The sequence below is a fragment of the Lynx canadensis genome, chromosome F1 (assembly GCF_007474595.2).
Source record: "Lynx canadensis isolate LIC74 chromosome F1, mLynCan4.pri.v2, whole genome shotgun sequence".
Taxonomy (NCBI): domain Eukaryota; kingdom Metazoa; phylum Chordata; class Mammalia; order Carnivora; family Felidae; genus Lynx; species Lynx canadensis.
This window is the reverse complement of record NC_044319.2, coordinates 64333652-64358268: the sequence shown is the minus strand read 5'-3', so window position 1 is coordinate 64358268 and position 24617 is coordinate 64333652. Positions and strand designations below refer to the sequence as shown.

The following is a 24617-nucleotide window of genomic DNA, read 5'->3' as shown; positions in this document are numbered from 1 at the left end:
TGTGTCTTTGGGCCTCAGTTTCCCCCTCAGGAAAACAAGAGAAAGGGTGGAACCACGTGGTCTCTGGCATCCTGGGATGCTGCAGGGACTGTTCCCCACCCCACCCCCCCCGCCTGTCCCCAAGGGGCACACTTCCAGCCCCAGCCTTGCCTCTCGCCTCTCTCAGCGGAGGCTGCCACAGGCCAGGGGGGGATGGGGGGAGCCGAGGGGGGCACACAGCAGGACAGATGGACCGTCCCTGGTCCACCCGCCTGTTGCTTAAGGGGCGGGAGGGGAGGAGTCCTCAGGGATCCTGTTTCAACAAACGTTTCTTTCCCTAGGAGGGGAAGGAGGGGGAGAGGGGGAGAGGGACCTATTTAAAGCTACCCTGTGGCTGACTGCCTGCTCTGTCTGTTTGCCGGGGTCTCTGGCCGTCCCAGACCAGAGGTGTGAGCTTGGGATCCTCTTGGTGACCTCTCCTGTCTAGTCCCCCCAGCCACTCTGCCCCAAGATGGGCCGTGGGGTAAGTATTCCCAAAGAGAGGGGTCACTCTGTAGGGAGAAGGAGGGCTCTGTGGAGGGTAAGGGAGGCTAGAGGGAAAGAAGGATGGGGTGAGGAGGGGTGTGAGGGGAGGAGCAGAGAGAAGCCCAGCTCTGGGGCAGCGTGAACTCGGACTGACAGTCTCCCAGCTGCCAATGTGTCCACGGGTCCACGGGTCCATGGGTCCACGGCACTCGGGTGCCCAAGTGAACTCCTCTTCACTGCGCCCCCCAGATTAGCCCCGCAGCCCTCCACCCTACCCCCATCTCTATCTCTGAACCTCCCCGCCTTCTAGCCAGACCCTCCTGGCCTCCCGGCCCAACCGAACTTGGCACCGTTAATGCTGCCTGCCTCTGCTACCCCCCGAAAATATCCATGCCTCTGGGAGTCCCAGGCTGAGAGGATGGGGGTCCAGTCTGAGGTTGGAGAGGCCAGGAGGGCTGGCTCCCGAGTCACCAAGCGGCCCCGACACCAGCTCCAGGGTCCCTGAATTGCCAGCAGCTGGGAGGGCCATGGGGCAGAACAGCGATGCGGGCCCCAGCCCCGGCCCAGCACCCCTCCCGATGCCCTGGGCTTTGAGCACTTTCCCAGAGCTGCCTGTACCCCCTCAGCCCACCCCTGCCCGTGACATTCTGCAGCCCTGGGAATGCCAAGGGGGAAGATTAACAACCGTGCAGTGGGGGGGGGGGGGGGGGGGGGGGGGGCCCTGAATTCTTGGAAATGCAATTTCCATATGGAGAGAAGTCACCCAATCCCTTTACACACTGTGCCTGGCTGCTTTCCTTTTGTGGAATCCTGGCTGGAGAGAAGGGGTCTGGGGAGAAACAGAGGAGGGTGCTGAGGAAAGGGGGTGTCTGTGGGGAGAAGTGGGGGAGCTTCTGGGCCCAGGGAGGGGTCAGGCAAGGACATGTTATTGCACTGAGCTTAGCAGCTGGGAAAACTCCGGGCTTGGACGCCAGGGTTCCCGAGCTGGGGTAGCAGCTATAAATAGAACCAGCGTGTGCGCGCGTGTGTGCGGGTGTGTGTACGTGTGCCTGTGGCACACGTGTTCTCCACAGGCCAGAGCGGATGCAGATACTCATGGGCGAGCACCTGGGTTTCCGTCTCAACAGGCCAACTTGCAAACAGGCCTGCAAGCATGTGTGAGCGTCGATGTCACGTTGTGTGGATGAGGGAGGGTCTGCGAGGTGCTGCCTGTGAGCTGTGGGGGTCACCGAGCAGGAAGTCACACCCAGGGGAAGATACCCGATCTGAGGACCCTCAGCTGCACTGGGGAGAGGGGAAGCTACCCGCCATGCCCCCTCATCCCCCCACCCCACGTGGAGAGAACCAGGGCAGGTGGCCCTCTCCCCAGCTCTACCTTAGAACACGAGGTCCTGCTTGGGAAGCAATTTGACCTTGACTTTTTCAGGGGACCCCAGCTGCCAAGCGTCTGTGCCTCTCCCCCCAGCATCCCTGGAGCCCCCCGCCCCCCGCCCTCCACCCCAGCAATTGTGCACAAGTTGGGGAACAGATCTGGTTCTGCTCGGAGGGAGAGATTGGGCGAAATCGGGAGTCTTAGGGCTGGAGCTCAGAGTTCAACCCGCCAGGAGACCCCGTGGGAAGGGAAAGCCCCCCCCTTACCGCACCCCTGCTACGATTCCTTGTGCCTCCCGTCTCTTCCCCCCCCCCCCGTAGCGCCACTACAGAGCGAGGCCTAACCCTCGCCCTGCGCCCTGCGCCCTGTGGCCATGAAGGGCAGCGTGGGAGCTGGGGGAAGGGACGGAGGGAGGGAGCCCAGCCCGCTCCAGCTGCACCACGAGGCTGCGGTGGGGGGAGCGTGGCTGATTTCCAGCTGCCCCCACTCTGTCCCAGCCTCTGGCTCTCTCAGAAAGAACTCTCTGTTCTCCTTCAGCATTCAAGACCCAGAGAGGGGGACTTGTCATTGGGGGGGGGGGCAGCGGAGAGGGGGGGTCCTCGCTTCCTCTCTTTCTTTCTTGCCTGGGCAGCCCGCTGGCCCCAAATCTCTGCAGGCTCCTGGCTGCAGGGCTGGAGATCCTTGCCAGGACGGGTGGGGGAAGGGGCAGCGTGTCCCAAGCTCTGTGCCTGCCGTGGGTGGGAACCGAGGGGAAGGGGTGCTGCGTGGAACTGCCCAGCCCGACCACCATGCGACACGCCCTCAGGTGCATGGGCACTTTAACTTCACAGATGCCATTTCACGTCTGAACGTACAGAAATTCTCTGGGCTCTGCTTTTCTGCCCCAGCCCCACCCCCACCGCCACTCCGCCCAGGCCCTGTTCCTACCCCTGAAGCTCTGGAGGGTCACCTTGAAGATGGTCTGGCCTCGTCTCTTGTCTCTGCTCCCTTTGCTGCCTTTCGTCCATTCCCAGTTCTGTTCCACCAAGCGGAGCTGGTGAACCCAAAGGACTTCAGTCCATTCAGTGAAATGAGCCCTCTTTGGTCTTCTGGGCCGGGAGACGGAGAACCTTCCGCGAGCCCTTCCCCTCTCCTGTGGGCTGCTTCAGTCTCCCCAAGACGATCAGCCTTCAGGAAGCCCAAAGTGTGCTTGATTCACGGAAACAAACGAATGCAAGGTGGACAAGGGCGTCCACCTCGCCCTGAGCTCGCCGCCCTGCTCCTGATTTCACCGGGCCCTCTGCTACGCCTCCAGGTGTTGGATTCATGAACGCCTGTGATGAGGGCAGCTGTCACATTCCCCAGATGGCTCCCGACTCTTTGATGGGGGGGGGGGGAAATGCATGATCCCAGCAGTGAAACTGCTCTGTGTGAGGCCGTAATAGATACAAGCCTTTACACATTTGTCCAGGACCCGTGGAGCGGACACCGCAGGGGAGCCCTGATGTGCACGGTGAACCCCGGGTGATAATGCCGTGCCAGCGCAGGTTCACGATTGCAACAGATGCGCCACTCTGGGGGGTGGGGGGGATGTTGACAGTGAGGACAATAGCACGTGGGGGGACGGGGGGGATGGGAGAACTCTGTGTACGTTCTGCTCAATTTCGCTGTGAGTCTAAAACTGCCTTTTAAAAGAAAAGGCTGCCTTTTACAAATGCACACTATCCTGCAAAACAGGACAAATATGTTGGCTCTAGATGCCATCCAGGGGTCCAGTCTTTCCGAAAAAATGAATTACACCAAAGTGTAGACAAGCTCACTCCTGAAAGCCTCGCACGGCCTCAGGGGCCAGTGGAGAAGGAGGCAGGGGACAGAAGTCAAGCCTCCCTCTAGGACAAGGACACGTGGCCCTGAGGGATGTGGGGGCAGGGGAGGGGAGGGAGTGAGAAGGCAGTGTCAGGGCCCCTCAGCCCCTTCCCAGCCCCTCCCCCATCATCCCAGCCAGCCCCCCCCCACCCCGCCCCCGAAGGAGAATCGCCCAGCTCTTCCCCAGAAGCCCCTGTGAGACCCCGGAAGCCTGGCGGTGGTGAGAACACCACAGACCGTGCAGAGGAAGGGGGACACAGTCTCATGAGGCTCCAGTTAAAAGTGTTTGTGTGATTTCACGAGGGCGGGGCGGGGGGGGACCCAAGAATGCCCGGACCCGAGGGTTACACACGTTTAGTTTTAGATGTAATCGCAGAGACGATTTCCTGTATTTTGGACAACGGGGTCCAGTTCCTTCATACCCGGTTGTGCCTTGGGGCCTCACGTTGCGCGCACTCTTGCTCTGCAGCGGGCAGGCCGCCGCCCAGCCGGGTGGAGAGGGTCCCCGGCACGCTTCGTGTCCCCATTCCCAGGGCTCACGCTGACCCTCCAACCGTTGGCTCCTCTCCGCGGGCGCATCAGCCCTGCTCCTACCATTTCCAGCCCCACCCCCTGACCCTATGCTCCCCATCTCCTGCAGACCCTTCCCTGCCCCGACCCCAGCCCTGGCCACTGCCTTCCAGAATTCTAAATAGCTTTAGATGGTAGCTTTTTAAAGTTTCTGTTTTGTTTAGTATCCGGCTGCGGGCTTCGCTCAGCAAACAGAACCTTAGCCAAAGCCCAGTAGTAAGCAGCTGAGAGCGAGGTCCTGAGTTCTGAGCCCCTCGGCCTTCCCTGAAGTCCCCACATAGAGCCCGTGAGCCCGCCCCTGGTTTGCAAACGGGGCGCCCGGGGTCCCCTCCGCCCTCCACCCTTTCCTCCCCCGGGACCATCACTGCCTTTGGGCCCCCTGCCCCCAGCCCAGTGGGAATAGAGGCTCTAGCCTCTGGCCTCCTTGACTCTCTGGGTTCTCCCCCCGCCCCCCCCCCAGGCCGGCCGTGAGTACTCGCCCGCGGCCACCACGGCGGAGAATGGAGGCGGCAAGAAGAAGCAGAAAGAGAAGGAGCTGGATGAGTTGAAGAAGGAGGTGGCCATGGTGAGGGCCGCGGCCCCCCGAGGGCTGTGGAAAAGGGGTCCCAGCGCACCTGCAGAAGGCATTGCTGCCCCTCCCGTGCCCCCCGCTTCAGCCCCGAGCCCCTCGGCGCTCACAGGCGTTCTAGACACGATGCTCAGCCTCCTGCCCCCGAGTAACTCGACTTCCCTCCTCAGGACGACCACAAGCTGTCCTTGGATGAGCTGGGCCGCAAATACCAAGTGGACCTCTCCAAGGTGAGCGGCGGGGCTGCGAGTGAGGGCGCCAGGCCGCCCGTGGGTTGGAGGGGCCTCAGAGCTGGAATCCTGTCCTCTGCACCCACGAGGAAACTGAGGCCCAGAGTCCAGTGACTACTGGGGCCCGAGCCAGAGCTAGAACCCGGGTTCCCTGCCCTTCTCCTGGGAACCCGGAAGCCAGGCCCCCGGGGGCACCCTCCAGGCGGGGCTCGTCGTCCGCCCCAGGCAGCTCCGATGACATGTGTCTCAGGGGAAGTGACCTCCGTGAAATGCTAACCCCTCACTGCCCTCACGGTAACCTGTGCGCCCCACGGTGCACGCGACGCCTAACATCCACTTCCCTGATCCTCACAAGACCTAGGGGTTAGGTGCTGTAGACCTGTGTGTGACAGCAAGGGCTCTCGTGGAGGGGGACGAGCTTCCCACCGTCACAGAAATAGCAAGCGGCGCAGTCAGATTACCAAGGCCACCATTTTGAAAAACAAAGCGTCAGTCAAAACTGTAGTGGGTGCGTACCTCCTCCCGGAGGCCCTCCCTGACTTCCCTTTTGAAAATTCTTCGCCTTTGCCTTTCTTCTTCTTTTTTGTTTATTTTTGAGAGAAAGAGACAGAGAGAGAGAGACAGACAGACAGAGAGAACACGATCGGAGGAGGGGCAGGGAGAGAGAGAGAGGGAGAGAGAGACAGAGAGAACATGACTGGGGGAGGGGCAGGGAGAGAGAGAGAGAGAGACAGACAGAGAGAACACGATTGGGGGAGGGGCAGGGAGAGAGAGAGAGAGGGAGAGACAGACAGAGAGAACACGATCGGGGGAGGGGCAGGGAGAGAGAGAGAGAGGGAGAGAGAGAATTCCAGGCAGGCTCCACCTGTCAGCACCAAGCCCCACATGGGGCTCGAACCCACGAACCGTGAGATCGTGACCAGAGCCGAAGTCAGACGCTCAATCAACCAAGCCACCCAGACGCCCCTCTTTATTTTTCTTAAGGATCTGGCAGTGACGACTATTTATCGTGTATCGCCTCACCAGGTCATAAGCTCCACGGGGCAGGGACTTCACGGGTCACGTCCAGCTCTGGGTCCCCAGAGCTGGCGACAGAGCCCGGCACGTAGCAGGCATTCAACTCACACTTAGGAGACCGATGAGTGCACAGATAGAAAGACAACCACGTGGCCCCTGTCCCCAAGCCGCTCAAAGTCCGGCGGCAGGAAAGAAGGTGACGCAGAATTCCCACGCCCCGTGTGGAGCGCGGTTCTAGAACCGTGTGTGGGCGACACCGGGTGCAGAGAGAGACGTCTGAACCAGCCTGGCGCTCGCGGAGCAGGGCCGGGCGAGCCTCTGGGGGAAGCGACAGATGGTTCAGAGCCCTGTGACGCTGATGGTCAGCACACCGGCCGTTTCTCCCGGCTGAAAAGGGGAATCTGAAGGAAGACAGGTGGTGGGAGGAGCCAGTTCAGAGGCCTCTCCAGGCAGCCTTACCCAGGCTCCCTCCGGAGAAGGTACCACGGCCCTCACCAGCGAGGGTCTCAACCCGAGGACGCCCAGAGTTGGGGCCACAGTCTGAACCTTCCTCGGGCTTCGAGGCCTCCAGCGCTCACCGCAAATGCCACCTCCCCGGTGTGACCTCTCCTGATGGTCCCCCACCCCTTCCGACCGGGTGGGATTTTTCTCTCCACCCGGACGGACGTTGTTCCCCTGCCCGGGAGCAGGTGGAGGGAAGCGGTGAGGAGGTGCTCACGCGCCTGTCCGTGCCTCCCTCAGGGCCTCACCAACCAGCGGGCCCAGGACATTCTGGCTCGGGATGGGCCCAACGCCCTCACCCCGCCCCCGACCACCCCTGAGTGGGTCAAGTTCTGTCGCCAGCTCTTTGGGGGCTTCTCCATCCTGCTGTGGATCGGGGCCATTCTCTGCTTCCTGGCCTACGGCATCCAGGCCGCCATGGAGGATGAACCATCCAATGACAACGTGAGCCTGCACGCCCGACCCCTGGGCCCACCACCCGTGGCTCTGTCCTTCAGGCCCGAATCCCAGTAGAAGCGGGGGGCGGGGAACAAGGCCCTCACATCACAGCCCCGCGGGCCCCTCTGCCCTTTAGGCTGAAAGGGGGTGAGGCTTCTTTGTATATCTGTAAGCACACACACGCACACACATCCGTGAATGAGACAGCCCCTCCCTGTCCTTCCCACCTCCGTGGGCTTGTCTGCATCCCTGGGAGTCAGGTGGAGAGGCCTGGTCCTGGGAACTCCCTATGACCCTCCCCGCCCCTTCCGTTTCTTAGGAAGGAGACTGGAGGGGGAGGTTGGGGAGAAGGTCTTCTGCTATTCCCACACCCGGTCACGGACAAAGGCGGCCCCGAATGCCCACCTGAGGGGCAGCTGGCCTTCCCAGGCTGGGAGAGGAGCAAGTCCCTCAAACCTCTCTCCTTCCAGCTCTACCTGGGTGTGGTGCTGGCAGCCGTGGTCATCGTCACCGGCTGCTTCTCCTACTACCAGGAGGCCAAGAGCTCCAAGATCATGGATTCCTTCAAGAACATGGTGCCTCAGGTAGACAGCCGGACGGGGCTCCAAGGCGGGCCACGGGCTTTCTGGAAGCGTCCAGCTCCTCCCCCTCAGCAACTTGCGCTCCGAGACGGCGCCGTGGGCGGAAACACCCTCCCGCTCTCCACGCCAGGACCTAGTTTCACTGCTAAGGGCGCAGTGCCTTCTCCTCGAGGGGTGGAGGAGAGGGGGGAGGCCAGCACGCAGAGGAAGGTGCTGGCGGGCCGGGCGCGTCGTGAGACGCCTGGGTCCCCCCTCCGCAGCAAGCCCTGGTGGTGCGGGAAGGAGAGAAGGTGCAGATCAACGCGGAGGAGGTGGTGGTGGGAGACCTGGTGGAGGTGAAGGGCGGAGACCGCGTGCCCGCGGACCTCCGGATCATCTCTTCTCACGGCTGCAAGGTGAGGAAGCCGCCAGGTGGCGGCCCGAAGGCGCAGGCCCTACAGAGCTGGGGTGGGGGCGCCCAGTTAGAGGCTGCAGGTTTGGGAGACCCAGGCCCAGTGTCCACCTGCCCCCGTGCCACCCGGCCGAACCCTGCCTCCCGCGGAGCGTTAGTGGATCGTCTCCTCGTGGCTGTGTGTCAGGCGTTTCTTTGACATCCGCTTCATGCAATCATGTCGCGGGCGTTATTATGTGTCAGATGCTTTATTTACATCCACTTATGCTACTGTTTTTTTAAGTTTTATTTATTTCTTTTGAGAGAGAGAGCATGAGCAGGGGAGGGGCAGACAGAGGGGGGGGAGAGAGAGAGAATCCCAAGCAGCCTCCGCCCAGTCAGCACAGAGCCCGATGCAGGGCTCGAACTCACGAACGGTGAGATCGTGACCTGAGCTGAAATCGGAAGTCGGACGCCCAACCGGCAGAACCCCCCCCAGGTGCCCCTCCCCCCCACAGCTGCCCCTTTAACTCTGCCAGGCGAGTGTTCTCGTGGCGTGTGGCCGCAAGGGCGACCGTGCACGACCCTAGGCGGTTCCATTTTCCTAGCCTGTGATGTTCGAGGAGGCACCCCCTGCAGTTGTGTGACACAGAGACTCTGGTTACACGCCCCGTTTTACAGATGGGTAAATGGAGGAGGTTTTGTTGGTTAGGTAACCAGCCCAAGGGCACGTAAGAAGCGAGAGCCAGGATCCCGAACCGGGGCACGGACAGTAGCTGAGTAAACACGTGATGAGGGCCAGGGTAATGTGCCCGTCGTGTCGCGGAGGTTGAGCGTGGTTGGAGTCCGGGGACAGCTGTGTGTGCACACGTGTGTCAGCCCGTCTCGTGCCCACACGCCTGCTTCCTCCGCAGGTGGATAACTCATCTCTAACAGGCGAGTCGGAGCCCCAGACCCGCTCCCCCGAGTTCACCCACGAGAACCCCCTGGAGACTCGTAATATCTGTTTCTTCTCTACCAACTGTGTGGAAGGTGAGAAGCCGGACCCGTGGGAGCGCCCCAGCCCAGCACCCACGGAAGGCAGGGTCCGAATCCCGAACCCCCAGGCAGGGCTGGGGGCTGCGGCCTTACCTAGTTCTCGAAAGTCCTGCCTAAGGCAGAGGGAGGGGACCGAGGGGTCAGGGAGCCCTGAAGAGCAGAAGCAGTCCGTTCCAGACCGGTCCCTTCCACACACACCGTTCCACACAGGACACGCAGAGACACAAACGCACACGATTCACAACACGCACCATGCCCCAAACCAGCCTCGACTCCGAGAAGTCTTCGGTTGGACTGATCGGTTCCGTTTCTCCCGATTCGGGGACTAGTTGCTTCCCTGTCTCACCCTTGCTCTGACCAGCACGCAGGCTGGGGAGGCTCGAGCCAGCTGAACACCGGGCGCCCCCCTCAGTCTGCCCCGTGCGCCCCATCTCTGTTCCGGGTTCTGGACATGAACCAGGGCCAACGGGAGCTTCCCGAGCTGCCACCACGTAAAGGCAGGAGCCCAAGCCTACCGGAAACCCCTCCCTCTGCGGCCGTGCCCCCTCGGAGAGAGCCCAACGGCAAGGGCTGTTGGGGACAGAGGCCTGGCCAGACCTGGGGCCTGGGACGGGCCGGAGGTGGCCGCGTGCCCCCTCCCCCTCCACTCCCTTCCTTCCCGACTCACTTCTCCCCAGGGTATTATGTCTCTCTGAGCCACTCCCCTCCTTTAGCAAATTGGAACTATAATGCAAATCGCCACACATTAAATATCTTACATTTTTAACGTCCTGAGATTCTGAAACGTGCTCCACATTTGCCGCAATTGGTAAAAATGCCTACTAAAATACTCGCGTTGCTTACTCTGAAATGGGCTGTGGAGAAAGGACGAGGAATGAAGGGAGCTGACATTTGTCGAAGGCCTGCTACGTCCCAGGCCCCGGTCAGGTGCAACACAGCACCGTCCCGTTTCGTTATGAAGGCAACCCATCCCTGGGCGGGAAGTCAAACGGGAGTGCAAACCCACGCTTGGCCAGCCCCTACCTGCGTGCTCTTTCCTCATAGCGCTCGCCCTCCCTCTCGCTCTCCCTCTCGCTCTCTTCCTCTCGAGAGGAAGACCCAAGGGTCTACCCGTGTCTACCTAAGGGTCGGTGACCGCCTGGCTCCTTCTGTGCGGTCTCAGGCCCAACGTTGAGAGAGAAAGTCTCAAGGCCACACGGAAAACCCGTAACAGGTGCTTTCCTCCGTGCCCGTCGTATATTTCCGGATCATAACAAGCCGGAGACTGATTTTACCGAAATACCGGCGCTGTTTTTATTTCATTTATTTCATTCCTCCTCCATTTGAATTCTGGGTTTACCCGCAAGGTCTCCCCTCGGGGCCCAAGGACAAGAGGAAAGGAGTTGCGGTTGGCGGGGGCTGGGACGGGTAGTCCGCGCAGGGGGAAGACGGCCACCCACGGGGGGTACGGCCTCCCGGGCGCGGCCCGCGGGACCGGAGTCTGAGGCTCGTTTCCTCTGCCGCGGCCTTCCTTTTCCACTTCCGGGCTCCCCTCTATGTTGCAGGCACGGCCAGGGGCATCGTGATTGCCACAGGCGACCGGACAGTGATGGGCCGCATAGCCACGCTGGCCTCAGGCCTGGAGGTCGGGCGGACGCCCATCGCCATGGAGATCGAACACTTCATCCAGCTGATCACGGGGGTGGCCGTGTTCCTGGGGGTCTCCTTCTTCGTGCTCTCCCTCATCCTGGGCTACAGCTGGCTGGAGGCGGTCATCTTCCTCATCGGCATCATCGTGGCCAATGTGCCCGAGGGGCTGCTGGCCACTGTCACCGTGAGTGGGTCAGGCCGAGCGCCACCCGGGGAGGGTCTCGCCACCCTTTTCCTCAAGGGGCTTACTGTTTTTCAGCGATGTTTTCGCCTCCAGCCCCCAAAGTCACTTATCAGATTCCCGTTTAACGGATGGCTCAGAGTTGGAGCCTGAAAAATCTCGGGAGGGACTGCGCCTCGGCTCGCCGTCTCTCTCCCGGGGGCGCAAGGCAGCCACCTGCTCACCCCCGACGTGCTAGCCACTGCGGGCTGCGGCTCACCCCGGCCAACCGTGCCATAAAGCCTCCCCCAAAGGTCACCGGTGACTAACTGGCAAGCCCGGTGCCCTTGCCTCAGCTCCCTTCCTTGACTCTGCCGCGGAAGCGGGTACCGCTGTCCACCCTCTGGAAGTCTGCCCTCCACTGAGCACCGCGACGCGTCACTATTCCGGTTCTCCTCTGTCCCCTGCGCGGTCTCCTCCTGCTCCCCCGACCCGGATTCTCAGGCCTCGAGCTCTGCTCTCCACCCCCACCCCAGGCGCCACACCCCATTCTGTGCCAGCAGCTGTCACACCCCTTCGCCCAGCTCTGCGCTGGCCCGCTCTGGACTCCGGCCGCGCGGCCTCGCTTCCCCGGACACACCCCTTGGTCTCAGCCCGGCACGTCCGAAATCGAATCCATCCGCCACCCGCGTGTAGACCCCACCTGGTGTTGGCGGAGCGGGACCCCTGGTCCGGGGGGAGGTCAGCACACGCCCGACTCCAGGCTCAGCCCCTCTTCCCCCCCTCCCTCTCCCAGGTGTGTCTGACCCTGACCGCCAAGCGCATGGCGCGCAAGAACTGCCTGGTGAAGAATCTGGAGGCGGTGGAGACGCTGGGCTCCACCTCCACCATCTGCTCGGACAAGACGGGGACCCTCACCCAGAACCGCATGACCGTCGCCCACATGTGGTTCGACAACCAGATCCATGAGGCCGACACCACCGAAGATCAGTCCGGTGATCGGGCGCTCCGAGGGGGCGAGGGGCTGGAGGACGCCCAGGGTGCCCGCGCGGCCGCGAGGCGGGGAGGGGGGCAGACGAGGGCCCTGAGCCGCGCGCCCGCTTCTCCCTCCCTGCCTCCCAGGGGCCACTTTTGACAAGCGATCCCCCACGTGGACGGCCCTGTCTCGGATTGCCGGCCTCTGCAACCGCGCTGTCTTCAAGGCCGGGCAGGAGAACATCTCTGTGTCGAAGGTGGGGCGCCTCCGCTCACACCCTCCGACAGCCTCCGGGTGTGGGGCGGGGGGGGGGGGGGAGGCTTGGGTGCCCTCCTCCCTCGGCCCATGCGACCCTGAATTCTCCTCCGGCAGCGGGACACAGCCGGCGACGCCTCCGAGTCAGCTCTGCTCAAGTGCATCGAGCTGTCCTGCGGCTCCGTGAGGAAGATGAGGGATAGAAACCCCAAGGTGGCGGAGATCCCCTTCAATTCCACCAACAAGTACCAGGTCCGGTCGGGCACCAGCACGGGGGCGGGGAGGGGGCCGAAATGAAGGGGGCGCGCAAGACCTAGGAAGGGTGGGAGCCTCGGCCGCGTCCTTCACCCCGGCCTCGTCCCCCAGGAAAGCCGTGGTGACCCCTGTCTGGTTGCCATGACCCCCTCTGACTTCCAAACTTCCATTCCTCACTACATCCCGTCGCCCTCCCAGCTCTGGCCCCAGCCTCCCAACCCGCCCAGCGACACCCCTGAAATTGCCTTAGGGTACCCCTCAGGCCGCAGGCTTCTGTTCGATGCCAAGAACTCCCCGCCTAAGCACACTGAGGCCAGCCTGGCAGCAGGTGCCGCCCCCCACGCCAGCACAGTGCCTGTCTCAGCTGGTCTGGGCAAACATTTGTTAGGTGAATGAATGTCCTAGGGGAAGAGGACGCTCAGTTTACAGGGCTGGGACGATGAGGCCCCAACTCCCCTTCACACGCAGAGGCCCTCCCTCTGTTGACAATGGTTGATGGATCAGGGGTTATCTTATCAGGGGAGGTGTCCTTAGCAGCCTCTGCTGTCCCAGGACCAGGGACGAGTATGGCCCCCTCTGTAACCACCTGTCCTCCCTCCAGCTGTCTATCCACGAGCGGGAAGACAGCCCCCAGAGCCACGTGCTGGTGATGAAGGGAGCCCCGGAGCGCATCCTGGACCGGTGTTCCACCATCTTGGTGCAGGGCAAGGAGATCCCTTTGGACAAGGAAATGCAAGATGCCTTTCAGAACGCCTACATGGAGCTGGGCGGGCTGGGGGAGCGCGTGCTGGGTGAGAGGCCAAAGCCGGGAGTGGGCCCCAGAAGGGTGTCCGGACCTCAGTGGTTTCCCCAGGGCGGGGGCTCTGGGGACAGCCAGGCAGGCACCTGGTTGCACTCACTCTTCCCTCCTGCCCGCCTCAGGGTTTTGTCAGCTGAATCTGCCCTCTGGGAAGTTCCCTCGCGGATTCAAATTTGACACAGACGAGCTGAACTTTCCCACGGAGAAGCTCTGCTTCGTGGGGCTCATGTCCATGATCGACCCTCCCCGGGCTGCCGTGCCGGACGCCGTGGGCAAGTGTCGCAGTGCGGGCATCAAGGTACGCCCTCCCTTCCTCCCCCCGTCCTCCAGCGCCGAAGGTCAAGGGCCTGCAGGGGCTGCTGCCTCGCGGACACCCAGGCCACGGGTGGCCGCCTTCCCACGGACCCAGAGGGGAAGCTGTCCATCTGCCTGGAGCTCTCGCTCTGGTCCCTCTTGGTCAAGGTAACCATGCACATCGCCTCCCTCTCTCATTCTACCCTGGTTTTGAGTCCATCTGGCACTCGTGCTTCGGAGACCTGGCTGTCCAACTTCCCGACTAATGTCCACGCTCTCTAGCATCTGGGGTGGGATTAGCGGCTCTTGTGGGCGCCCACTCCCTCCCCGCGCCCCCAGCGACTGGCTCTCGTCCTCATCCCCCAAACACACCCCTCCTGGACCCTCGCGTCCGACCGCAAGTGCTCCCCAGGGGCCACTCCTTCCTCTGTGCCTCGTCCGTTCTTCATTCTGCAAATATTTATCGTTTACCCCCTGCGGACCAGGCACTGTTCAAGGTGCCCGAGTTCAACAAACAGACGGAAACCCTTTCCGCTTTCCTGTCTCCGAGACACCCTCCTCGCCAGCCCCTTAACCCGTCTCATCGCCAGTCATGGTGCCGCGGCTGGCTCTTCTTTTTCCGGCGTCTCAGCTAATGCCCAATCAGTTCAAGCCGCCCGTCCACTGAGGGCCAGGCGCTCCGCCAGGCGCAGGCATTCTAAGACGAAGGAGACGTGGTGCCTGGCCTCCGGCGCTCACGGGCTCCCGGGGGAAAGAAATGCCCCTACGGTTAATCACAGAACACTCTGAGAGCTGGGGTCGTGAGCACCTACCACGGGCCAGGTACTCGCATAACGCAAACCGCCGGTCGTGTGAATCAGGCACTATTCTCAGCGCTTAACCCGTATGATCTCATTTAATCTCCGCAAGAACCTGATGCGTAAGCACCGGTTTTTTTCCTTTCGAACAGAAGAGGGGAGCTGAGGCACGAAGGAACGTGCTCCTAAGTGCTAGAGCCGGGGTTTGACCCAAGGCAGCCCTCCCTTTCCTAACTACCACACTGAAGCGTGTGTGTGTGTGTGTGTGTGTGTCCGTAAAGGATTTCTCAACCCCGTAACCGCTCTGTCTCTGAGGGAGGCGTCATTATCCCCATTTAAAAATAAAACAAGCTGAGACTCAGAGGGGGTAAGTCGCTTTCCCAAAATAAATCTGCCAGTAAGGGCCGGATCAGGTATGTGAAGCATGGCACACGGTCTGGAAAGCCATGCTCCTGCTGGTGAGGCTGCCTCTGGCCACGATCGGTGCCGTCACGGAGGCCTGGGGACGGATCCCCCAGGGAACTCCGAGCAGGGAGCGGTTAATTCTGCTTCAGAGAACTGGACAATGTTTGTACAGAGCGCACGATATTTGATCTGGGCCTCGAAGGCTGGAGCGTCTTGTGAGGCAGGGAGAGGAAGGCTGTCAAGGTCAGAGACAGTGCGTGCCCTGATGGCGTCAGCCTGCACGTGGGGTGCAGGTGTGGGGGGAGGCGAGCGGCACAGGAGACCGGGAGGTTGGGCCGAGGCCATTTGGAAGGACTTTGCCTAAATGCCCGACTTGGGCTTCATCCTGCAGTCCCCAGAGAGCACAGGCGTCCCAGCTGATCCAGCTTTCAGGAGGCTACCCGTGCGGAGGGTCTGGATCTGGAGGAGGACGGGAGGCAAGGAGGCAGGGAGAGAGGCCGCTGCCATAGTTCAGGCAGGGGGTGACGCCCCGAACCAGGGCGGTGGCAACGGGCTGGAGGCGAGGAGTCACGTGAGAGAGATGCTTTGAGAGCATAGTGACCGAGCTGGACGTGGTCAGTGAGGAAGATGCAGGGACAAAGGGACAGAATGCACAGACAGGACCGTATCGAGACGGGGACAGAGGGCAGGCTTGGCGTGCTGGTGGGAGTGCTCGATGAGCTCCCTTTTGACCTTCGGTTGGAAGCGTCCATGAGACGCCCGGGAAGAGACATCCCAGGGGAAGCTGGCCTCGGGTTAGAGCCCAGGACAGAGGGTCGGGCCCGGAGAGCAAGGCTCACCAGCACACAGGTGCAGCTGAAGGCCGGCTAGTCCGTTGCATCGTTCCGGCCGGGAAGAGAACGGGGGTCAGGGAAGGGGACAAGGATGGAACCGGGGCCACCAGTGTTGAGGCAAGGAGACAGAGAGAGAGAGGAGCGAGTGAAGGAAGGGAGAGGGGGGCGTCCCAGCTCACGTGTGCTGAGTGCCCAGCTGGCGCCATTTACCCTTCACGACAACTTTGGAGGGTGGGGCTCGTCCCCTCCTTGGGCCGAGACGCGGCGAAAAGACGGGTCCGAGGTGTGACACTGGGGAGGGCCGGTGTCCAGGCTCCGGCGGTGTCCATCCGCCTCCACAGCTACCTCTTCCGCTGCACTTGGAGGCCACCCTGAGGAGGCGGGAAAGAGCCGGAAGAAGCGGGGAGGGCAACCGGGAATAATGGGGTCCATGCAGACGAGCAGGTCTCAAGGAGGGGGTGGTGGCCAGTGCCGAATGCTCAGAGGAGTCACGCGGCATAAGGACCGCAAAGATGCTGTTGTCTTCAACGGGGAGGCCCACGTGGCCTTCAGGGGGCAGGCGCAGGGGCTCATGGGGGCGCAAGAGAAGGCAGGGGGCCTTGAAGGGGCTTCCTCCTCGGGGTCTGCGACATCTGCCCACAGACCCGCACGCGCAAATGCTTGTTCATCCGGCTCCGATCCGCTCACGCTCGTGACCGAGAGCCTCGTCACCGGCCTCTCGGATGCCAGCCACCCTCCCGAGCCGCGCCGTCCATTCTGCAAGAATCCCCTTCCTCGCCGTGGAGAAGGGGTGTCAGAGGCAGATGTACAGGCAGACGAGGGCCGGGAAGGGGGGCCGTGCCCCCTGCATCCCTCCTCTGCCCTGCTGGATGGCCTGCAGCCACGGAGTGGGCACTAAGAAAACCGTCTCCTACTCCCGGCTCCCAGGGGCCTCGAGTCACGGCCCCTTCTAAGCCTTTGTCCCTCACCGGTAGATGAGGGGGACCTTCGTTAATTTGTTATTCTTCCTGGTGAAGTATCTTTGATCCCTTAAGTACAACTTGTCACCCACCCAACACGTGCACACACACACACACACACACACACACACAGTTGTGCCATTTGGGCTGCGATCTGTGAATCCCACCGTCTGGTGGTCCGGCCTTTTCTGACTTTGGGAAAGGAATGGGTTGGGAGGGGGTCCGAACACTGCTGTTCTTCTCTCTTTTCTCCGTCCTACCAGGTGATCATGGTGACTGGGGACCACCCGATCACAGCCAAGGCCATTGCCAAAGGTGTGGGCATTATATCAGAGGGCAATGAGACTGTGGAGGACATCGCAGCCCGGCTCAACATTCCTGTCAGCCAGGTCAACCCCAGGTGAGGCGTTCCCAGGAGCCCGTCCCCCATCAACCCAGCCTGTCCCACAGAGCGCTCGAGTGTCCCCGGGGGCATTTGGATAGCTCCTCTGGGACTTCGCAGGCCTTGCCTGGGACACCTCAGTGACGGCTGCTCGGTCCTGAATGTGTCCAGGCTGTGCCACTGACTGACTGTGTAACCCCGGAGGTGTCACTCTGCCGTCCGGAGCCCCCGTTCCCTCAACTACAAATTTAGGGTGCTGTCTACACTGCAGGGTGGCCACGGGGGCGAGAGGCATGTAAGAGAACTAGCACGTTGCCTAGCAACGACTGTGCTTGGTGAGGATGCCACCTCTCTTCCTCAAAGGGAGAGATGGGACAAGGAGGCCACCCATGGAGACAGGGGAGGAGGCCCATGGCCCTGGGAGCAGGGGCCCTGCGGCCCAGTGATGGGGGTGCGGGTGGAGGCAGGCGGCTGGCAGGGGCGCGGGGACGCAGGGGGCTCAGCCACCTCCGCCCCCGCCGTCCAGAGAAGCCAAGGCGTGCGTCGTGCACGGCTCGGACCTGAAGGACATGACGTCGGAGCAGCTGGACGAGATCCTCAGGAACCACACGGAGATCGTGTTCGCGCGGACGTCCCCGCAACAGAAACTCATCATCGTGGAGGGCTGTCAGAGGCAGGTGAGGACGACGGGGGCGCCTCGGGGGGGCCCGCCCAGCCCAGCCCCAAACCTCCTCGGGCCGGGAGGAGACTCCCGAGAGCACCCTGTCTTGAGCCCTGAGACGGCCGCCAGTTGAGGCCCCCCGAGAGTTCTAACGTCTCAGGAGGAGCCGGAGAGGGAAGGGCCGGGCACGAGGACCTTTAGAGACAAGCGATGATGGGAGCAGAGTGAGCTTTGGGACGGGTCCCGATGGGTCACAGTGGTGAGTTCGGTCCCTCTGTGCTTCGCCCAGGGGGCCATCGTGGCGGTGACGGGGGACGGCGTGAACGACTCCCCCGCGCTGAAGAAGGCTGACATCGGCATCGCCATGGGCATCTCGGGCTCCGACGTGTCGAAGCAGGCCGCCGACATGATCCTGCTGGACGACAACTTCGCCTCCATCGTCACGGGCGTGGAGGAGGGTGAGGGGCCACGCGGGCTGGGGTGGCGTCGGGGACGCTAAGCCGGCGCTGGCTTCCCAGGCCTCTGGACCCCAACGCAGAGCCGACGCAGGGCCCCAGGCACCCGCATGCCGCCTCGGCTCCCCTCCAACACACACTCCCCCGCTCTGGGGAACACGGGCCACCATGCTTCGAGCGCCTGGGCCAGGGAGGGGGCCCTCCCGTCTCCCTGACGCCCTCACCACCTCCCACAGGCCGCCTCATCTTTGACAACCTGAAGAAATCCATCGCGTACACCCTGACCAGCAACATCCCCGAGATCACCCCCTTCCTGCTCTTCATCATCGCCAACATCCCCCTGCCTCTGGGCACCGTGACCATCCTCTGCATCGACCTGGGCACAGACATGGTGAGGCCGGGGGTCGGAGCGGGGTACGGGCGAGGCGATCACGGGCGCAGGCGGGTGGAGGAGGGCAGCCAGGGCACGTGGCCAGGCTGCGACGGTTGAGGGAACAGAAGTCCGAGACCTGGACCGTGACAGCGTCTTAATAACGTGTGCTGAACTGCATCAGAGGTTCTTCCTCACTGACGGTCCTGTGCACCTGTCGCCTCCCTTCCGCTGCCCTCCTCCCCCCTGTGCGCCCCTCACACAGGTCCCGGCCATCTCCCTGGCCTACGAGGCGGCTGAGAGTGACATCATGAAGCGGCAGCCCAGGAACCCTCAGACGGACAAGCTGGTGAATGAGAGGCTCATCAGCATGGCCTATGGACAGATCGGTGCGGAGGGGCCCCGGGGGGACCCCGAGACAAGTCTCTGTCCAGCTGTCGGGGGAGGAGCCCCCCGCGACATCCCAGGCCGGGGACCAGCGCCCCCGCCAGGGGGCGGGGACATCCATCTCTGGCCTCACTCTGCTTCCTCCTCTGACCCAGGGCCTGTCTTTGCCCACTCCCCACAGGGATGATCCAGGCACTGGGTGGCTTCTTCACCTACTTCGTCATCCTGGCGGAGAATGGTTTCCTGCCATCACGGCTGCTGGGAATCCGCCTGGACTGGGACGACCGGTCCATGAACGACCTAGAGGACAGCTACGGACAGGAGTGGGTGAGTGGGGCCTCGAGCGGGGACACCCGGGCCGGGGAGGGCGGGCTCAGTGCCGGCAGGAGTGGTTCTCGTGGCCCACGGGGGCTGGGGGCGAAGGGCGCCTGGTGCCCGGGGCTGAGCGAGTGCCACAAGCACGTTGCCCTGGGCACCTGCCCTCGCCTCTCACGCCACCCCATCTGCCCGCCCCCCTCCCAGACCTATGAGCAGCGGAAGGTGGTGGAGTTCACCTGCCACACGGCCTTCTTTGCCAGCATCGTGGTCGTGCAGTGGGCCGACCTCATCATCTGCAAGACCCGCCGTAACTCGGTCTTCCAGCAGGGCATGAAGTGAGTGCCCCTGGGCCCCCCACACCCCACCCCTCCCCCGGCAGAGTCTGCTCTCTTCCTCCCTCCTCCCGTGTGCCTCCTCCCTCCTTCCCTCCTTCGTCTCACACTCTAGTGACACCCATCCCACCCTCTGCCCAGCCCTAAACGCGGGTGCCCTGTGCTCCCCCCCCTACGCCCAGGTAGCCCCAGTTTATGGCACCCGCCCTGTGGAGTTGTGTTACCCTCATGGGGGCTGGTTGCTACTCGGAGTCAGGTTCGCTGCCTTCTTAGAGTGTGAGTTATCACGTGCCCGTCATCGTGCTGTGACTCAAACACATTGTCTAACCTCACAATAGCTCAATGAGATAGGTGCTATTTCCAATTTATGGACCAGAGAACCCAAAAAGGTTCCGTGACGTGCCTGAGGTCACCCAGGCGGTAAGCGTTCACCCGGGTCTGCTTCGAATGCCCAAGCTCTTGGCTACTGCCCTGGGTGGCTCGCCTGTCCCTCTGGCACCTGCTCGGTACTCAGTAATTACCCTGTGACTGTGGCATGGACGGTGGTTCGTTCTGGAGGCATCACTGCCATTCTCTTCTGCAAAGAGCGGACGCGATTCCCCAAGTGAGTTTTGAGCTAATTTCTTAGCGGGGGGGGGGGGGTGGAGAGCGAGATGCCAAAACCCTGGTGAAGTTAATAGGCTTGAGATCCCGGGGAGAGGAAGGTGGAAAGTCCATTGGCCAAGTCAAGGTCACACGATGGAAGGAGAGTCCACCAGCTGGACGGTGCGGTAAGGGGAGACCGGGAGCAGAAAATCGAAGACTTGGGGTCCCGCTGTGGGGATCACATGCTGTGCTGCACACAGGTGACACGGGAAGGTGGGAACACACAGCCCAGCTGCCTCCAGCCCTCTGAGAGACAAATGGGAAAGAGAAGGGGGACTGATGATTACCAACAGCCACTGGCCAGCAGCTGCCCCACCTGGGGTCCGGGGTCCTGGGGTCCTCAGTGGTGCTGGCTGCAAGATTCCAAAGCCTTATGGAGACCACCCACCTACGAGAGGGCTGTTAGGCTTCCTAAAGTTTCACTTTTAGGCAGAATCATGGGTGTGAAGGGCCATCCGTGATCCCACGCTAACACGAGGCTCTGTTTGGAAAGCGTGTACATTTCCAATGTTAAATGGGGAAATGGTATTCATTACTTACTAACAAATGTAGCCTGAGAGACAACAATCCATTAGAACGTGGTCAAGAAAGAATGGGAAGGATCCTTTAGTGAGTGGAAAGCTTGGGAAGTACCAGCCCCGGCCCAAAAAGACATGTGGTGCGCGAGGTTTTAACAGGCTGACCAGTAAGGCAACCGCACCCTGCGAACGTTTCAGAGCTATCCTGTCCCTAGCAAGCCTACGATATACGGGTAGTATCTCCATGTCTCAGGGAAGGAACATGAGGCTCAGAGAGGTTCCAGAACCTCGCTTACAGCCGAAAGCTAGTGAGTGGGAGAGCTGGGACTAGACTCTGTTGTCTGACTCCAGAAACTGTTCTCAGAACCTCGCTCTATCCTGCTTTTCGGTTCCCAGACCGTGGGCACATTTCTAGCATTTCCTTTCCAGTGAGTGGACGCCTTCCTCCCTGCTAAGTGCTTTACAAACGTTCTCCTCTTTATGGGATCTCGACGAGCAGCAACTACCGGGGCCGGGGAGGCCCTGAGAGTGTGAAAGACGTACACAAACCCTGAGGCAAAGGGCTTCCAAAGCCCCTCGCTAGGCAGACGCACTGAAGCAGACCACAGGCCGGGACCCGTGACAAGACCATACGCTGCGGGAGGGCAGAAGGAAGCTTGTGTTGACCACAGCATCTCCAGCATAGAGCGCATCAACCCCCACACTGGAAACGTTCATTTAATGGATGAATATATGTGTTATGGGCAACAGTCGGAGGTGAAATCCGAAGGCAGAAAACGTAAAGAACATCTACTTTGGTTTTGTGCAGCCTGAGAAGGGGGTGTTTGAAGACGGAGGGTGTAGGGCGACGTCTGTGACGGGTCCCGGGCAGGCCTCTGCCCCTTCCACCACCAAGGGTCTCCCTGGATCTCCCCCCACGTCACCCCGCCTTCCAACACCGCCTCCTTTCTTTGTCTTTCCAGGAACAAGATTCTGATTTTTGGGCTCCTGGAGGAGACAGCGCTGGCGGCCTTCCTGTCCTACTGCCCGGGCATGGGTGTGGCCCTCCGCATGTACCCACTCAAGTGAGTGTGTCGTCAGAAGGGCCCCGCGAGGTTCTGGTCCCCAAACCCTACTTTCTGCGACCGCCCTGGGATGCCCCTGACACTCTCCCGTTTCTTTTTTTCCTGCAGGGTCACTTGGTGGTTCTGTGCCTTCCCCTACAGCCTCCTCATATTCATCTACGATGAGGTCCGAAAGCTCATCCTGCGGCGGTATCCCGGCGGTAAGCCCCCCGACCCTCACCCCTGCGCCCCGCCGCTGCACCCCACTGCTGGCCACCCCGCCCCGGGCTCCACGCCCAAAGCATTCCTACTGCGGATCCTTGCTCCTTCTCCTCATGTCCCCCAGATCCTGGGGCCCCTGGTCCTAGGAGCCCTGAGCCTGTTGAACCCCATTACTGCCAGGCCTGGGCCCACCTGACACACAGGTGGCCCTCAGGCTACTCCTTCCACCGCGACCAGAGAACAAAGAGTTGGGAGGGCCCCTCCAGGTCACCTCGTCCCGCTTCCACACTTTACCGAAATGGAGAGGTGCCGAGGTGAATTTATTTGTTTGGGGTCATAAAGCAAGGACCTGGTTCTAGAACCCGGCCTCCTGATTCCTGGGCACCGACCAAGTTTTTTGTTTTGTTTTTTTTTTTCCCAACAAGCATTTTTGACCACTTACTGGAAATTGAAAATGGATGGCCCACAAGCCAAATATGACCCACGGATATCGTTCGGTCTGGTCTGCCCTTTGCTGGGTGGGTGTGTTTTTTAATTGGTCCAATGACTGAAATTTGGAGGCTTTCCCGTAAAATCCAAATTTCTGACTTCTGAAAAACCATGAGCGGCCAGCCCCACGGCCACATCTCTGCATGGCCACAATGGGCACTTGCCCCTTTCGAAACTCATTTGTTACCCCCATGGCCCCTGAATCTTCACCCCCAACCCACTCTGTGCCCACCCTGAACCGTGCTAAATACAAGCCTCCTTAACCCCAGGGCCCCAGCTCCCTGATTTCTTCCCCTCCCTTTCTACCCTCCTCAAGACTTCCCTGGGCCCCTGCACCAGGCCTGTGCTGCACGTGGCCGTAAGCCACCGAGCCCGTGGAGACAGATCTCTGCCCCCCACCCCCGTGAACTCACGCCGCGCCCCCCCCCATCTCTCCCACAGGCTGGGTGGAGAAGGAGACGTACTACTGAGCCGTCTGAAGAAGGACCAGGGTCAAGGGCGCCTGGAGGGGGCTGGGGGTGGTGGTGCAAAAAGACTGGGGGGTGTCGGGGGAGGGTCCGGGAGGGAGAATGAGGCCACTCAGCAGGCTAAGTTCGGGGGAATGGGTAACTAAGCTCGGGGTGATTGCCTTGCAACCTAACTACAAACAACCGGGTTAGACCCCACACGTCAGGGTCCTTCCCAGATCCCGCTCCACGCGCTCCGCTCTGTGGTCCACTTTTTCCGAGGAATTAACGGCTACCCCAGCCCTCCCTGTTCCGTCCCTGCACACCCACCTGCCATTACAACAGTTCAACACCCAAAGGCTGTCTGGACCTGTTTGAACCAGGAGGAGGGGACCGTCTCAGATCACCAATGTCCCTTCATCTCCCCGGCCTTACCCCACTGTCCCTTCCACCCGTCCTTTACTTCCTGCCAGACGCTGCCCCCTGCCCCCGCTGGGGATGAGACGCGGTTCCTCCTGGTGAGTGCCAGGTGTGGGGCCAGAAAGGGAAGCTGGCTGCAGAAGTCACCCATCCCCCCGGGCAAGGCTGGTTAGGAACCTCTAGGGGAGAGCTGGGCAGGGGGGTGGGAGGCGGACGGACAGATACGGTAAAGGGAGCCGGGGAAGAGAGTGCCAAGGACAGGACAGCTGATGTGTGGCATCTCCAGCCCTGCGTCCTGCCCTTTTAAAGCTTCCTGCCAGCTCACATGTCACCAGAGTAGCAGCAAAGGCAGGCGAGCTCGATCCGGAAGCTCCCCTGGGATCCCACACCCGTGCACCAGGCAGTCCCCACCGACCCCCGGCTTGTGTCGTCTGGGCCCTGGGGCCCAGGTGTCCCAGATGCTCCAGGGCTCTCCGTCCCATGCACCTGGTGACGCCCTCCCTCCATGCTGTTCCCAGAGGGACAGCCACCAGTTCATTCCCTGCCCCAGCCACCCCCTTCCCCTTTCTGCCCGTCCTGATGAACCGGCTCCATTCCAGGAATTCCCTGGCCATCAGCGGGAACCAGGGTAGAGAACTTCCAGAACCTTCCTGTCTTCCGGGACATGCAGAATGAGCTTAGGTCGTGAGCATGGGCAGAAGCTCTGGACCACGAGAGAGCAAATGTTAGGAGGGCTGTTCCTCCCGGGCAAACTGCTTTCCCGCTAGTGATCATTTCGCCCACTTTCCAAGATGGGGAGTTAGTTTCAGGTTCCTACGGGAGGTCCTTTTCCTTCCCTTACCACGCCCCCCCCCCAACTCCAAGACTAACAGTCTTGCTCTGCATGCGCGTCTGCTGCTTCTCTAAGCCTGGCCTAGAAGGCACTGGGAAGTTCCTGTAGACAGACACCCAGATGACCCGAGCAAGAGCCACCTAAGGGGAACGGAAGGCCTCAGGCAGAAAGGAAGGTGGCCCAGAGACAGCCTCCCCGGGGGCGCTCGCCCCGCTACACTGGAATGTCACTTGTTCAGAAGCACCTTAGAACAAGCGAGTCACGGCTTGGGGCTCGGAAACCTGATTGGAAGCCAGATGAACTTGGGCCTGATTCACCCGAGATGTGTTGACTGTGCACAAAGCTTCTCTTTGCACAATCAACAAAAAGGGCACTTGTCTAGCAAAGTAAGGGCATAAACCACATCGCTGGGGGTGGCCTGTTTAGTCTACCTAAAACAATACTTTTGAAGCACTTTAGGAATATCTATGTAGAAGTAGCCTGGGCTAATTATCATCAGTTCTCATGTGTTTGTTAAAGAAACATTTGCAAGACCTTTACTCGGTGACCTTTTTGTAAGACATTAGTTTGACATACTCCGTGTGTACTTGAAAATAATAAAGTTGCATTTCTTTACGGAAGAGGAATCCCTTCCACAGCTCAGGTTTCTAGACTGAGTACTTGCCTTCCCCCCACCCCCCCACCCCATGCTGTGTGCGGGA

General features: G+C 61.3%; 1 protein-coding gene across 1 annotated transcript; it reads left to right on the top strand.

Annotated features, from left to right (window-relative positions):
• Window positions 1-365: 365 nt before the first annotated feature.
• On the top strand, window positions 366-24558 carry ATP1A2 (ATPase Na+/K+ transporting subunit alpha 2). Its single transcript, XM_030302688.1, has 23 exons — window positions 366-502; window positions 4752-4856; window positions 5030-5089; window positions 6848-7051; window positions 7516-7629; window positions 7887-8021; window positions 8911-9028; window positions 10579-10847; window positions 11620-11818; window positions 11946-12055; window positions 12172-12306; window positions 12911-13100; window positions 13231-13406; window positions 16660-16796; window positions 17305-17455; window positions 17729-17897; window positions 18131-18285; window positions 18530-18653; window positions 18833-18978; window positions 19174-19304; window positions 21427-21528; window positions 21637-21728; window positions 22660-24558. Exons 1-23 carry the CDS (start codon window positions 491-493, stop codon window positions 22686-22688), a joined length of 3063 nt encoding a protein of 1020 aa, XP_030158548.1. The 5' UTR covers window positions 366-490; the 3' UTR covers window positions 22689-24558.
• Window positions 24559-24617: the final 59 nt, after the last annotated feature.

Bases quoted from the DNA above. Each gene is read 5' to 3' on its own strand.
- ATP1A2 (XM_030302688.1), top strand. The intron at 4,857-5,029 runs GTGAGGGCCGCG...TTCCCTCCTCAG, and splicing joins TGAAGAAGGAGGTGGCCATG to GACGACCACAAGCTGTCCTT. The intron at 7,630-7,886 runs GTAGACAGCCGG...CCCCCTCCGCAG, and splicing joins TCAAGAACATGGTGCCTCAG to CAAGCCCTGGTGGTGCGGGA.